Below are 15,750 nucleotides of genomic sequence, written 5' to 3' on the forward strand. Positions count from 1 at the left end.
ACCGAATTAACCTAAGGACATCACACACATCCATGACCGAGGCAGGATTCGAACCTGCGACCGTAGCAGTAGCGCGGGTCATTTATTTACTTTATCTTTTAATGACACGTTTCGCCTTGTTCCAGGCATCTTGAGTTTGTTCAACGAAAAAAAAAAAAAATGCAACCTTTCATGTAAATGATAAGACCTCGATTTAGAAAATTTGGACTAGCAAGAAAAAATAAAACAACTTACTGGTGAAATCGGTATAAAGCACACAGGATTCCAATCATACAAATATATCGGCAGGAAACCGCAGTGATCAGAATTTGAAAAAAGCTGTTGTACAGTATCTCGTAAGAGAGTAAAATATACCTGAATATGGCCGATAAAATGTTCAAAATTCAGTAATCAGTCTAATGCACTAACATTACTAAAAACTATATAAAAACAACTTATTGATATAAGTTGTTAAACACAAGGGAAACGGCGCCTGAACCACGTGAAAGCCCCAGCAGATAGTTGCCCTTGTCAGATTTTAAAATAAAGCCTCACGCGGCATCCTATAAAACACATCACTACGAGAATAGTCAAGAAGTATTCAAAAGCAAATAACCGGCTTAGTCTTTCAAGAAGTACATATATCTGTATAAAAAGGGCAGCAAATTACCTTGTTAGATATGCGGCGTCGTCCGCATCCTCTAAAACGCGATGAAGCCTGCATAGATTTCTCCCACAATAAATATGTAGGGGGCACAACTGCTCATACTTCAGATTGTGCGCACAGTACTAGGCACAGAAACGTACAAAATGAGTGCTATTATGACTCTCTCTCGGACATCTGATCTGTGTATGATGGAGTAAAACGTATTACAACTTATAAAACCGTTATTTATTATACGCAATTTTCATACATTTTTAATATACATATGTATTTCTGAACTGTGGAAGTAAATTAGTACCGCTAAGGAAACATTGTCATTCTCTTTTTCCTATATCAATCCTATTCGTCGCTCTGTAATATATACTCCAAACAACGGCTTTTTGTTTTAAATTCAGCATGTGTTTGTTTCAAGCAACGAATTGGAGCACTAAGAGACTTGGGAATGTCATCTGTAAACTCCGCTTGCATGGAACTACTGTTATAGGAGTAATACTAGCAGACTTGTTTATAGCACACATACACAAACCTATACACGCATATAACTTTTTCTCCTCAGCGTGAACTTCATGTTCCAATAGATGGTTCAAATGGCTCTGAGCACTATGGGACTTAACGTCTGAGGTCATCAGTCCCCTAGAACTTCGAACTAGGTCCTTAGGTTAGATATAACCTAAGGACACCACACACATCCATGTCCGAGACAGGATTCGAAATTGCGACCGTAGCGGTCACACTGTTCCGGACTGTAGCGCCTAGAACTGCTAGGCCACTCCGGCCGGCGTTCCAATAGATACTTGACAATATCATGGAAGGGTGGTTTAACATAACATTAGCCGTAGACTGTCTCTCCGTGGCAATCCTTATTGCATCGTACAAGCCGTGCAGGTTTTTGGCCCTTAGACGCTTTAAATACACCCACTGCGTTGGGACTTGAGATACTAACTTCATCGCAATATCGCCAAACACAATAAATTAGTATAACCAGTTACCATGCTATGAGCATCATTTGTATTTGAACTGTAGGCTTATTTCAGCTGTAAAACCATCATCAGCTTATGTTTTCAAGTCTTGACTTCCTTGCAGTATCATTGCTTCAGTTGCTGTCGTTAATGTAGCAATAACAATCAGTTTTACAGTATGTTCTGACTTTTCTTTTAGTGATAGTAAGAATTAAATCTTAGTCTGTAGTTGATATTTAGTGACAGCATCTGGGACAGATGATCAGACGCCTAACCCACTGAGAAAGCGGTTTTCTAGGTTACATCGTGCAGTTTTATTCATTTGCTCCACATGAGTATACAGTTTTGCACTTCTGATTTTTTTTACATGTTATTTATTATTGTTTATTATGACACATTCGTATAACCCTTTTACCCCCAATTTTAAACGAGATCTCTTACATGGCTGTAGTGTTTGTCATGTTCCTCTTTGTGATTATATATGGAAACCTAACAGCCTGCCGGCCATGGTGGACGAGCGGTTCTAGGCGCTTCAGTCTGGAACCGCGATACTGCTACGGTCGCAGGTTCGAATCCTGTCTCGGGCATGGATGTGTGTGATGTCCTTAGGTTAGTTAAGTTTTAGTAGTTCTATGTCTAGGGGACTGATGACCTCAGATGCTAAGTCCCTTAGTGCTTAGACCCATTTGAACCTTTTTTTTTGTAACACCAGTGGGGTTGGGGGAAACTATTTAAGCAGAGCACAAGTGGACTAAGGGGAAACGTGAATGACACACTTTTAAAGTGAGCTCCAAAATAACTAGTTTAAATTGTGATGTCAGAAGGGCAGTTGTTTGAACTTAGGGAAAAAGTGCGAAAGGTGGGCTTACGGTGTTTGCATTGAAATAACATGATGCTCTATGTCATATTTGTTGGCCCTTTCGAATTTAGTGCCAGATTTAAACTTAGGATAACAACTGTTTAAATGCTGACATCAAAGGCGAAAACCCTGGAATTCTGAAAGTGACCTGACTGCTGTAAATAACCACACATATGAGAGAGAATAATAGCTTGGGGTAAACGTGTGAAGTAGATCAGCAGACTGGTTACTTCCTTTTGTCATGACAACTTGGATTCTAACATCGTTGAGACTGTGCCAGTATTGCAGGTCACATGTCTTGGAGTATATACCTAGCAGGACTATTTTACTTCTGCAGTGGTGTCACTGGAAAACCCAGTGGTCATCTTGAATCCTGTATTTAGCACAAGTGACCTACTTCCACCGCACATGCGATCCTGGATTTTTGCATTTGCCGCCAGTTTATATTTAGGACAACAGCCCTATCTCCACAATGATGTCATATGTTTTGGCGGAAAACCTTGTAGCACAGTTGGATTGCTTATGAATTTCCTGCCATTTTATACACAGGAAAATTGGCATAAACCCTCCAACAATATGTCATGTTATCAATGACGTCACAGGGGGAGAGGAGATTGGGAAAGCTGACGACAACGCATTTGGTGCCTGCACCTGCACTCTGTACCTACGCAGACTGCACATTGTGACCACAAAGAATGATGCGCAACTTAGAACCACGTAACACTGCGTAATAACAACAGACATAAAAAGAACCTAAGGTACAAGAACCGGAGATGAGTGACTTCCTTTATGAATCGCAATCGTCCTTAAACCCGACAGGAATTGCTGCTGTCAGTGCACGTAGGTCTCTCTCCCTCAATAAATTTCCCAGGGAATATTCCGAAGGACGTTGCATGCATTGGACATTTGTCACATTGGCGCACGAAAATGCACGTCCTCAGTGGCCCAAACAAAACTGAAACTGAACAGTATCTAACTAGTGGCGTGCAGTATAGTTCGACGAGTCGCAATTTTGGCTCTTTTCAAATGATGCAATGCTTCTAGTGCAACGAGAACTGAATGAATCGTTTAACCTACAAGGTGTGAAGGGCGCAGTTCAGATCAGAGATTTCTTTGCAATTTTTAGCGAGGAGTTTTTCATACCTTGGACCCTCTCATACAGGCTACTACGTGCATAAAGCAGGAAGTTTTTTTCTACATTATCCGTGACTGAGTGTTGCTCTATCTTCAACATCTTCTTGATGAATATGTTGTGGACACGCCCATCTTCCAACATGAAAAAAGGCATGTTCACAGGATTGTACACACTTGCTCCTGCCTCGAGGAATACTCGGACATCCTATAACATCTCGATTAACCCGCTAAATCATCCTGTCCAAATCCCACAGAAAATATCAGGGAGTATTTGGAACCGCGAGTGAAACGTAGTAGTCCAAATCCCCGCAATTTGGTAGCGCTGCGAGATCCAATCTCCAGTGAGCGACTTATGATTTATATGGCATACCTTAAGAAACTTGTAGACTCTCTTCCTCTCTGAGCTGAAGACATTTCCAGGGATAGGTAAGGTGTTGCAGGGTATTTACTGGGGCTGACTTATATTTTGGTCAGTGTGCTTATTAATAGAATGCAAAGAGAACGGAGGAAAGTGAGTGACACTTTGCTCTTGGGCTTCGTTTCCCAGACAGACTTGAGAATTTACTCACGAAAGTGGCGGTGACGATGTCTCCGGGCCTGGCTGTGGCAGGTGGCTGCTGCACCACGTAACCGAACGGTGACCGCCACGGGGGTAGGTCGTACACCACGCCGGGCGTCAGCTGGATCACCTCCTTGGACAAGTCTGGTGGCGAAGGTCCAGGTTCCAGGGTCCTATTCTGCAACATTTGGAAATTGGCAATTTGTGAAAAGTTCTCATGGGACCAGATCGCTGAGGTCATCGGTCCCTAGGCTTACACACTTACGCTAAGGACAACACACACACCCAAGCCCTAGGGAGGACTCGAACCTCCACCGGCAGCTGCCACGCGGGCCGTGGTGAGGCGCCCTAGAGCGCGCGGCTATCCCGCGAAACTCTGCAACATGATTACCATGAGGTTGTAGTATACTTCAAGGCTTGCATGACAGGTGTTGAGCCTACACTCAGTTTTAGCCGGGATGACGTTCCCTCTCCTTCCGCTGGTAGCTGTATAGCACGGTTACATAGCACGCGGCTGGACAGTATCGCGGCGCGGAAAGACAGTCTGGATTTTGGAGACTGAATGAAGTGATGACGGTAAAGGGATCTATGGTGTGGATTTCGTTCAGAACCGTCGTATAATTCACGACAGACTATCAGGGTACAGATATCGATCCTTTACTTAAGTGATCGAATTTGTCCGTATACGCCGCGGGCACGCTCTATACGACATTTCCGAACTTTTAGGGCGAGCTAGTGAGTCAGTAGAGGCTCAGCTACCACAACGAGTGAGTCGTGGGTGTGTGTGCTGCTTATGATGAAGCATGAAAGCGAAAAATATGAAGAATGCGTTTAATTTCGTAGTTAACGATTGCGCAATTAATTCGGAGGCGGCCATAAAGAATTCAACAGAAACGGCAAACACGAAAGAACTGCGCTGAACGAGAGACTGTGAGTGTGTGACGCGTGTGATTAGGCCAACTAGATACATTTCGCTTGTACGTAAACAGCAACGAACTCGGTCTTATTTATGTTAAAGGGAACTTTATCAGCATTATTATAATATTTTGGTGGGAATCGATGAATAGAACTAGTAGAAATTCGACAGGACCCGTGATTGCAGGCGTATGGTTAGGAATTTCAGTAACATGTACCTTGAGCGTAAACTTTCCCTCCCGTGGTGTCATGAACGGTTAGTCCGATGCATGTAAATTTCTACAGCATAATAACTCAAACATTTTCATAATCATAACGGAGAATTTCCGTAAAAGTTCACTTTACTCGACGTTTTGTATTCTCAATAACTTCGAAAGTATCGAGAGACTGAACTATTGAATGTTATTGCGGACACGTCGAATTCTGAATGCACGGTCTCGCGGCGATAGGAATTAATAACGAGTTCGTGGTAATTTAACCAGCTGACGCCGCTGGAGGCTAGAGAAAATTTTATTCATTCACTAGCTGAGTACCTGGCGTTACCGAAGTTTGTATTTATTCCAATCTTCTATTAGTCCATCCATTCCTTCCCCCCCCCCCTCTTTCTCTGTCCATCTCCATCCCGCTTTCCCCCCCCCCCCCCCCCCCAAATTCCCTGCCAATCTCCTTGAGTTCCTCTACCTGTTCCTCTCCTCCCTTTTCGTTTCTGTGCCCATCTTCTCTTCTCTCCATCTCCTCCTCTTTCCTTTCTCTACCCATCGTGTCCATCTCTGTCCATTCCCCCCCTCCCCCCCTCCATCTCTCCATCTCTTCCTCCGCCTATCTGTATCTTTCTCCTCCTTCCCCCTCACTATCTGTCCATATCCTCATCCTCCATTCTTTCCCCACATTATCGCATTCATTCCAACAGGAGGCTGGTGGTTCTTATGCCTACAGTATTTCTTTCCATATTGTAACAGCACGTAAAATTTGACTGAAATCATTCCAGGGGTTTTGCATGAACTTTTTACCCATACACGCATGTCAGATATATTTCACATGTATTTAACATAAATCACTCAAAATCGTACACATATTTCACCTGTATCTCTAGCCAATTTCGCTCTGCAGTTTCCAGCTCAATGTTTATTACGTCATATCTCGTGAACCGTGTGTCGTACAACAAAATAATTTCGTAAATACATACATCGACATACGTGGACAATGTGTTGCTAATAGATTTATTAGCAAAGAAGTAATAAATTTAAACGATATGTGTGACGCGACAGTTTATCAACCACCTAGTGCGAAGCCTACGAGAAAGGCAGGCCGCGGCGCGTACGTCACGAAGGTAGTCCTGCGCTCGCTGGCTGAAATCAGCAGACAAACTATACCTGTTAACTCCTAACTAGGCGTGTCTGTACAAACGAAAACCGAATCTTCTAATGGAATCAGCTATTATGGAATTTTACTGTTATTAGTCCTTTAATGATGGGAAGTCCATGGGCCTACTTATAATTTGTTACGGCTGTACTGGCGTACAATAAAATAAAATCATGGTAAAATGATTATCAATTGCATAAGGCACCACTTCCAGCATGTAATGAGTACTGTTAAGCAAAAGAGGCTACTGCTATAAACACGCCTTTATACCATTTATATCGAGTATTGATCTTAAATTTTGCTGTACTACAGTTAATCAGTAAGACTTCATAATACTCGATTCCGGTGGAAGATGCAATTCTCGTTAGTACTTACACGCCCAGCTGCGAGTTAACAGGTTTAGAAACGCATTTTGTCTGCTGAGCTGAGCGAGCGAGTTCACGACTACCTTCGTGACGTACGCCCCGCGGCCTGTCTTTCTCGTCGGCTTCGACCTACTGTTTGTGCCATTATATTTCCTGAACTATACGTCGTACAATGGTCTATTTTTCTAGGTACATCCAGCTGCGCTGTGGATACTGTCTGCGAAATGTGTTGCGAATAGAGTTATTAGCAAGGAATTAATAAGTTAAAACGTCATGTATGATGAGTCAGTTTTTTCTAGCATTTGACGTGATATCTCCTGAAATATGAGTCACAATATGACATAAATTCTCTGATACATTTAGTAGTATTTGCGAATACTGTCTGCGAAATATGCCACTAATACAATTTGTCGCAAGGAAATAATAAATTAAAACGTCTACTTCACGTGGGAGTTTTATTGCAGAAACAGTGAAAACACATTGAGTAATAAACATTTTTTCTTTCATCATTTCGTGGGGCTCGTCAGTGAGAAAAAATTTCGCAAAGGTTTGAAATGTATGTAAAGTTTGTTGCAAGTCTCTAAGAGCTCTCATTCTCAAATAACTTAAGGCTAGTCTCACGTCGCTGTACCATTTTTTCACCCCGCCCCAACCCCTTTGATAGGTGGGCGATTTCTACCTCACAGTGATTATTTCCAGACCGTAAATGATACGTGTACCGCGTTTGGTTGAAATCCAGTGGTTCTGGAGGAAATGAGAAACATAAATACATACATGCATATGTACATCTATTTTTATAATTAGTATTTATGACACCGTGAGACGAGGCAGTCATTCATTACATACCTCTACAGGGAAGAAGCATGGCGCTCCATCAAACGCCTCTTCCTGCTGCGCGGCCGCGACGAGAACAAGATTCCTCGATTTGCACTGTGAGCCATCACTTCAACACCTCGGCAGACAGAAGAATCTATTGTGCCAGAGCTGCACTACTGTAGTAGAGGTTACATTTCCTAGGACGCAGCTGGATTCAGATGGTCGCGAGCTACTGCCTGACCGCTCGCAATTGACAGAGGTATTCTCGAAACTAGGCTGGGAGTGGATCGACCTGGCCACTGTAGCGCAACAGGTGTCATAGCAGAAGATGACCACAAAAAACAGAAAGAAAAACTCTTTCAGCTGTCTCAACAACAGCATGCTGCGGAATAAAAATCAACAGAACGGTCATCAATATGACGGAAAGAGATATCGACTTGGATGCCATTTCGGCACTTAAGAAAGCCAGAACGCCTGGAATGCACAAGATACCACGTCACTGTAGCTGCTACTACGTCAGCCGAATAGTACGTACACACTGCGGAGCAACGCCGGAGGGAACACAAGATATGCTGACGTCCAAAAGGAAATGATCATTGGTTTCCAGGCCAAGGGTGGAAGCATTTCCGAAACAGCTATGTTTGTAAACTGTTTACATGCTACTGTGGTTTAAGTATACCGTGCAAGGCAAAATCGCGCCGTCCATAACCGGCCTCAAGGCAACTATGGTGCACGATGGGCCATAGATGACAGGGATGAACCATGGCTGCAGATATGCGGACCCGCGAATAGACGTGCAACTGTTAAATAACTGACCGACCACATGAGCCAAGGTGCTACCAACGGTATCCTAGCAACCACTGTTCAGCTAATATTGCTACGTATGGGTCTGCATAGCAGGCGCCTTGTTCATGCATCTATAATAACTGCTGTTCATCGGCAATAATGGCTGGAGTTTGCACGCCATGTACTGCAGCTGGACGTCAATTGAGTGGCGAGAGGTGCCCCTTTTATGCTCCACCAGACAGAGAGCAAACATCCTGAAACAATCATCTGAAAGCTACAGTGCCGGAGGAGGGAGCGTTATGGCCTGGGGAACATTTCTGTGGCTTTCTCTGTGTGATATCGTCATACTGAAAGGCCCAATGGATCAACGCAAGTATGGATTTATGCTTGCTGATCATGTCCACCACTACATACAGTTTATTTTCCTCGCCACAATGGAATCTACCAGCAGAAACGCAAGGTGTCACACAGCTCGCAGTGTACGTGAGTGGTTCGAAGGGTAACATGATAAGTTTACCATACTCCTCTTGACACCAGACTCACCGGATGAAATCCAGTCAAGAATGTGTGCGACCACCTCGATCGGGCTGTTTGTGCCCTGGATCCTCAACTGAGGATGCTGCCTCAGCTGCCCATGGCACTGGATTCGGTATGGCTCCACATCCCTGTCAGTACCTTCCAGACCAAACTGACTGTCTTCCTGCACGTCTCGCAGGGGTCCACACGGAAAAAGGTGGTTACTCAGTCTTTTGACTCGTTGTCACATTAATGTAACTGGACTGTGTAAAAGAAGCTACAGAAATAAAAAATTTGAAAACACCATTCGTAAGGACGGCGGCTTGCAGCTCAGGACAGGCTGGAACCAGGCCCTAGCTAGGACGAAGCTGGGGCGCCGGCCGCGTGATGAAAACGTTACCATATTTAGCGAGGATGTGAGCACCAGTGACGTGACTGTCAGAAATGCAGCTAAATCCTCGCACAAACGAAAAAATGGCTGACATCGAAATAAGTGTCCAAGGAATAGAAAAGCAACTGGAATCACTCAATAGAGGAAAGTCCACTGGACCTGACGGGATACCAATTCGATTCTACACAGAGTACGCGAAAGAACTTGCCCCCCTTCTAACAGCCGTGTACCGCAAGTCTCTAGAGGAACGGAGGGTTCCAAATGATTGGAAAAGAGCACAGATAGCCCCAGTCTTCAAGAACGGTCGTCGAGCAGATGCGCAAAACTATAGACCTATATCTCTGACGTCGATCTGTTGTAGAATTTTAGAACATGTTTTTTGCTCGAGTATCATGTCGTTTTTGGAAACCCAGAATCTACTATGTAGGAATCAACATGGATTCCGGAAACAGCGATCGTGTGAGACCCAACTCGCTTTATTTGTTCATGAGACCCAGAAAATATTAGATACAGGCTCCCAGGTAGATGCTATTTTTCTTGACTTCCGGAAGGCGTTCGATACAGTTCCGCACTGTCGCCTGATAAACAAAGTAAGAGCCTACGGAATATCAGACCAGCTGTGTGGCTCGATTGAAGAGTTTTTAGCAAACAGAATACAGCATGTTGTTACCAATGGAGAGACGTCTACAGACGTTAAAGTAACCTCTGGCGTGCCACAGGGGAGTGTTATGGGACCATTGCTTTTCACAATATATATAAATGACCTAGTAGATAGTGTCGGAAGTTCCATGCGGCTTTTCGCGGATGATGCTGTAGTATACAGAGAAGTTGCAGCATTAGAAAATTGTAGCGAAATACAGGAAGATCTGCAGCGGATAGGCACTTGGTGCAGGGAGTGGCAACTGACCCTTAACATAGACAAATGTAATGTATTGCGAATACATAGAAAGAAGGATCCTTTATTGTATGATTATATGATAGCGGAACAAACACTGGTAGCAGCTACTTCTGTAAAATATCTGGGAGTATGCGTGCGGAACGATTTGAAGTGGAATGATCATATAAAATTAATTGTCGGTAAGGCGGGTACCAGGTTGAGATTCATTGGGAGAGTGCTTAGAAAATGTAGTCCATCAACAAAGGAGGTGGCTTACAAAACACTCGTTCGACCTATACTTGAGTATTGCTCATCAGTGTGGGATCCGTACCAGATCGGTCTGACGGAGGAGATAGAGAAGATCCAAAGAAGAGCGGCGCGTTTCGTCACAGGGTTATTTGGTAACCGTGATAGCGTTACGGACATGTTTAATAAACTCAAGTGGCAGACTCTGCAAGAGAGGCGCTCTGCATCGCGGTGTAGCTTGCTTTCCAGGTTTCGAGAGGATGCGTTTCTGGATGAGGTATAGAGTATATTGCTTCCCCCTACTTATACCTCCCGAGGAGATCACGAATGTAAAATTAGAGAGATTAGAGCGCGCACGGAGGCTTTCAGACAGTCGTTCTTCCCCCGAACCATACGCGACTGGAACAGGAAAGGGAGGTAATGGCAGTGGCACGTAAAGTGCCCTCCGCCACACACCGTTGGGTGGCTTGCGGAGTATAAATGTAGATGTAGATGTAGATAATGGCGACAGCTGTGATTTATCACTGGACAGTAACTGAGGAAAATTCGCCCGAAAACTCGTGGGGTTTTGACTGCATGATGGGGCTGGAAGCCCTAGAATATTTTATTAGCGTCGAATTTTGTTGGATTTGATTCATAGTAAAATTTCTTCCAAGGTGTACGTCCGCAGTAGCCGTACGATTGTTGAGCAGTCTTACCAATTTTACTACAAAATACTACCAGTACAAGTGATCAAGATACAAATTATATGAGATAATTAACAAACTCATATCTCTGGTAATGACCTTATACACATAGAAAGGTTTGATTGGAATTTGCAAAGTGGATGTGTGTAAGTTTGACCTTATACGAGTGATTAGCTTTTATTATCAAAATAATTTAGAAAAAAAAGAAAATAGAGAAACAATATTTTTGTACTGTTCTTATCCCACGTTTTTCCCCTCGCTGGTAGAATATAATTTTGATTTAATGTTTAATAGTGAATGTCAATTTTCATGGCGCAGCAATGTACGCAATCTATGTATATAAGCCCTTCTGCTAGTCAATCGTTCTGATTCCTAAATTTTGTTGAAATAAACTAGTAAATAGTGGTAGAAAGCCTATAAGTGTAAATTTAAAATAGTAATTTGCTGCTGGACAAGTTATTTTTCACAAATTTGACAAACTGAGAATGACATTGAGAAATCTGCGTGATATCTTCAATGGATCTGCTTGGAATGAAAATCTCTGTGCGGAATACCATCTCTGGCCTTTAGAGATAAATGTCCTAACAATGGTGAAAGACAAACATGACCCTTAATTGCGGCGAACAAATGTATGATTTTGTACTTTCTGAGTGCAGCATTGTGTGGAAATGAATCACGGACTGTGGTAAATCTGGAAGATGAGAGAGTCTAGGAGTTACGTATGTTGGATGTGGGAAATCTGTTGGACTCATAAGGTGAGAAATGAGGAGGTTCTCGACGGAATCGGCGAGAGGAGAAACGCGTGGAAAACATTGACAAGAATAGACTAGGTGATGGGACACATGTTACGACATGCAAGATACTTGAAGGAACGTTAGAAGGTGCAAGCTGTAGAGGAAGGTCAGAATATGCTAAAGAAATAATGGAGTACGTTTGGTGCAAGTGCTACCATAAGATGAAGAGGCTGGAAGAACATGAGAATTCGCGGTATGTATCAACAAACGTATCACAAGAATAACAACACAAAAAAAGATCCAGTGTGAACAAAAATAAATAGCTCTTAGATTACAGACTTATTGAACAAAAGTCTCATTTGCAGACACTTGAAATTCGAGAGACTTAACCGTAATTTGTCTGGCAAGCTTAGCGCACTGGAAACAAGAACTTAAACGCCCAATGTAATGATCGGTCGTGTCCCAACGAATGTCTCTCCTTCAGTCTGAACAAAATAGTGGGCATATATTTAAATGAAGAACTGGAAGACAACATGCATATTGTAGGACTTACACTAAGAATAGACTGAGCCAGTTTGCGGTACTGCTGTAGGTACAGGGTCAGCGTGTGTGGACCGTAGATGGTTGCGGCTCCTTCAAACCTCTGCACCTGTAACGCAAAAATATGCAGTTCTCGTTACCATATTCCAGAAAAACCTATAAAGGTATTTATAGTATCACAGAATCCGGCAGTTTAGCACTCCATCCTAACGGTTGACAGAAAGGGACAAAAATTGATTATTGCACTAGAGACCTGTTTTTTGCAATATCTTCAATAAAGTTTTATTGTCCTTGGCTTAGATTTTAGATATCAAACACGTATCTATGAGAGAAATAAGGTTATCTTTTCTAGCAATTACAATGTTAAAGCAATAATTCGTCATTTAACCCTTTCGTGGTTATGATATACGCCACACATATCTGAAAAATAAAAGAACAAAATCTTTCTCCTGTTATGATCACTAGTACATTTTGTCTTAAAAAAAAATTTAAAAATATTCTGAAAATCGATGAGGTGGGACACGCATGTCGATGTTGCCATGCGAAACTTGGATTTTCAAAGTAAATGGCTAATAACAAAGAAACTGTTTCAAATCAATAGCAAAACAATTTTTCCTCATGACAGTTAAAACCAGGAAATATCACACACATTTTTGCAACATTAAATTTCATGATGGCTTTGTCATGTCATATACGAATGTTTTGCACATTCTATGAAATCTGTTGGTGCATATACTAAATACAAACTATGTTCGAACCAGCAGAATTATTGAGGAGTGTAGTACTGTTTGAAAACAATACCTTTGGTGTATGAGAAACAACAATCAGTTACTGCAGACATTCTTAGAATGTAGAAGATGGTGACTTGATCCGATTTTCGTTAAACAGACGCACTGTTCCAGCAATAAGCACGTGCCTCCCCATTTGACTCGTTACAGCCTTCGGTGCAAAATGATTCAGCCGACCCTACTGCTGTGTCTTTTGCAACCCAAAATCCTTCAGATACCAGGTACAAGATTTCCATATTCTCTCACTCGCTATGCACTCGCTATGCACTCGCTATGCACTCGCTAACACGACCTTTTTGTAGAAAATTTAATGTAACTAAATTTGGTACTAGGATATGTATTCACTGGAGGGCACAGTTGCGGAATTATTCAAGAAAAACGTATTTGAATATCACTTTTGTATGTTTTCTTGAATAATTCGAAAACTGTGGCCTCTAGCGAAAACGCATCCCAGTAAAAAATTTAGTTACATTGCTGCAAAAACTGAACTGGCAGTCTCTTGTAGATAGACGTAAACTATCTCGAGAAAGCCTGTTCATTTTTTCTCTAATAGTTTTTACATACCAAGCAAGTGAGTATGAAAATCTTGCACGTGAAATTTGAAGTCGTTGGGGGTTGCATAAACTGCAAAGGTGAATCAACTTGTATAGCCGCTCCATGGCCTGCAGCAATTTTCGCCAAGTTCCGAAAGCTGATCACGAGATAGTAGCACAAGACGGATACTGAGTATAGATTTGCCAACGATGAAAACTGTATGTTACTTTAGTAGGACACACTTGTCCCATCAACAATGAAAGAGTTAAGAGTTAGGCTAATTTTCTCAACATTCTGGGACATTGACGACGGTATCCTCCAGATCAATATTTCGACTATATACATTGACGCCATGTTCTAAACGACAAATAACGCCACCATTGCTCTGTTCTGTATCTACACCTATGCTCTGCAAACCACTGAGAATCGCATGGATGACGGTACGTCCCATTGTACGATTTATTTCTTCCCGTTCCATTCATGTATAGAGCGTGGGAAGAATGATTGTTTAAATGCCTCTGTGTTTTGCTGTAAGTAACATCTTCTCCTCACGATTAGCCGGCCGCGGTGGTCTAGCGGTTCTAGGCGCGCAGTCCGGAACCGCGCGACTGCTACGGTCGCAGGTTCGAATCCTGCCTCGGGCATGGATGTGTGTGATGTCCTTAGGTTAGTTAGGTTTAAGTAGTTCTAAGTTCTAGGGGACTGATGACCACAGATGTTAAGTCCCATAGTGCTCAGAGCCATTTGAACCATTTTTTTCTCCTCACGATCCCTACGTGAGCGATTTGTAAGTGGATGTAGTACATTCCTAGAGTCGTCTAAAGCCGATTCTTAAAATTTCGTGCGTAGGCTTTCTCGAGGTGGTGTACGTCTATCTACAAGTGTCTGCCAGTCCAATTTTTGCAGCTTATCTGTGACACTCTTCCACGGGCCAAACATTGATCATTCGTGCTGCCTTTCTCTGTATACGTTCCATATGTTGTTTGTCCTAGTGGGTATGGGTCCCACCGATTTGAGCAATGTTCCAGAATGCGTCGGTGAATGTTTGTAAGCAATCTCCTTTGTACACTGATTGCATTTCCCCAGTACTCTACCAATAAACCGAAGTCTACCGCCTTCTTTACTGACGACTGGGCCCATGGAGTCATTCCATTTCATATTCGTGTTGTGATGGCCGTTGCACACAGAGGTTTATGCCGAAATCAAGGAAGTTGTTTGAAATTAATTCTTAAAATGAGGGCGATGATATCATGTAATGGTTTTGGATTTTTGATAGCACCAGTGAATTTACCCATACTAAATTTCGAAATTATTTACAGGGATTTCTCATTAGGGGTCTCTCCAGATCATTGCGAAGCTGTTTCCTCATGGCAAACAGGAATTGGACGGCAATGTCCTGTCTAAAAAGAAACCACAAAAACCGGCCAATAAATTAAGGAACTTTCAGTTTCGAGCTCATAAGATCAGTGCGAAGCTGTTTCCTCATGGCAAACAGGAATTGGACGGCAATGTCCTGTCTAAAAAGAAACCACAAAAACCGGCAAACAAATCAACGAACTTTCAGTTTCGAGCTCATAAATGTCACCACTCACACTTGCGTTTCTTCACACGCATTTCTGTATCAATTACTATTCTTTACTTGTTCCAAGCATGTTGTTGTTTACGAGAGTGTTGTACCAAGCGCGACTCACTTCTACAAAGCGGCGGTTCCGTAAATAATTCATGCATAATACTCTTTCAAATGGTTCAAATGTCTCTGAGCTTAACATCTGAGGTCTTCAGTCCCCTAGAACTTAGAACTACTTAAACCTAACTAACTTAAGGACATCACACACATCCATGCTCGTGGCAGTATTCGAACCTGCGACCGTAGCAGTCGCGCGGCTCCGGACTGAAGCGCCTAGAATCGTTCGGTCACAGCGGCCGGCGTAACACTCTTTACGTAAAAAAAAAATGTAACAGAAATCAATAGACGCGATGTACACATACATGCAAACAAATGATTACAATTTCAGAAAAGCTTCACAAACTGAGAAAGTC

General features: G+C 42.6%; 1 protein-coding gene across 1 annotated transcript in view; it reads right to left on the bottom strand.

The window, feature by feature from the left end:
• The window catches only part of LOC126455831 (neutral ceramidase-like), a 205,711-nt gene that overhangs the window by 26,840 nt on the left and 163,121 nt on the right, over positions 1-15,750 (bottom strand). Inside the window, exons 9-10 of the mRNA XM_050091593.1 lie at positions 12,402-12,497; positions 4,165-4,332 (exon numbers count right to left, since the gene is read on the bottom strand). Coding sequence (XP_049947550.1) covers positions 4,165-4,332; positions 12,402-12,497 — 264 coding nt within the window. The remainder of the gene's footprint in view (positions 1-4,164; positions 4,333-12,401; positions 12,498-15,750) is intronic.

This window comes from Schistocerca serialis, chromosome 2, assembly GCF_023864345.2.
Source record: "Schistocerca serialis cubense isolate TAMUIC-IGC-003099 chromosome 2, iqSchSeri2.2, whole genome shotgun sequence".
NCBI lineage: Eukaryota > Metazoa > Arthropoda > Insecta > Orthoptera > Acrididae > Schistocerca > Schistocerca serialis.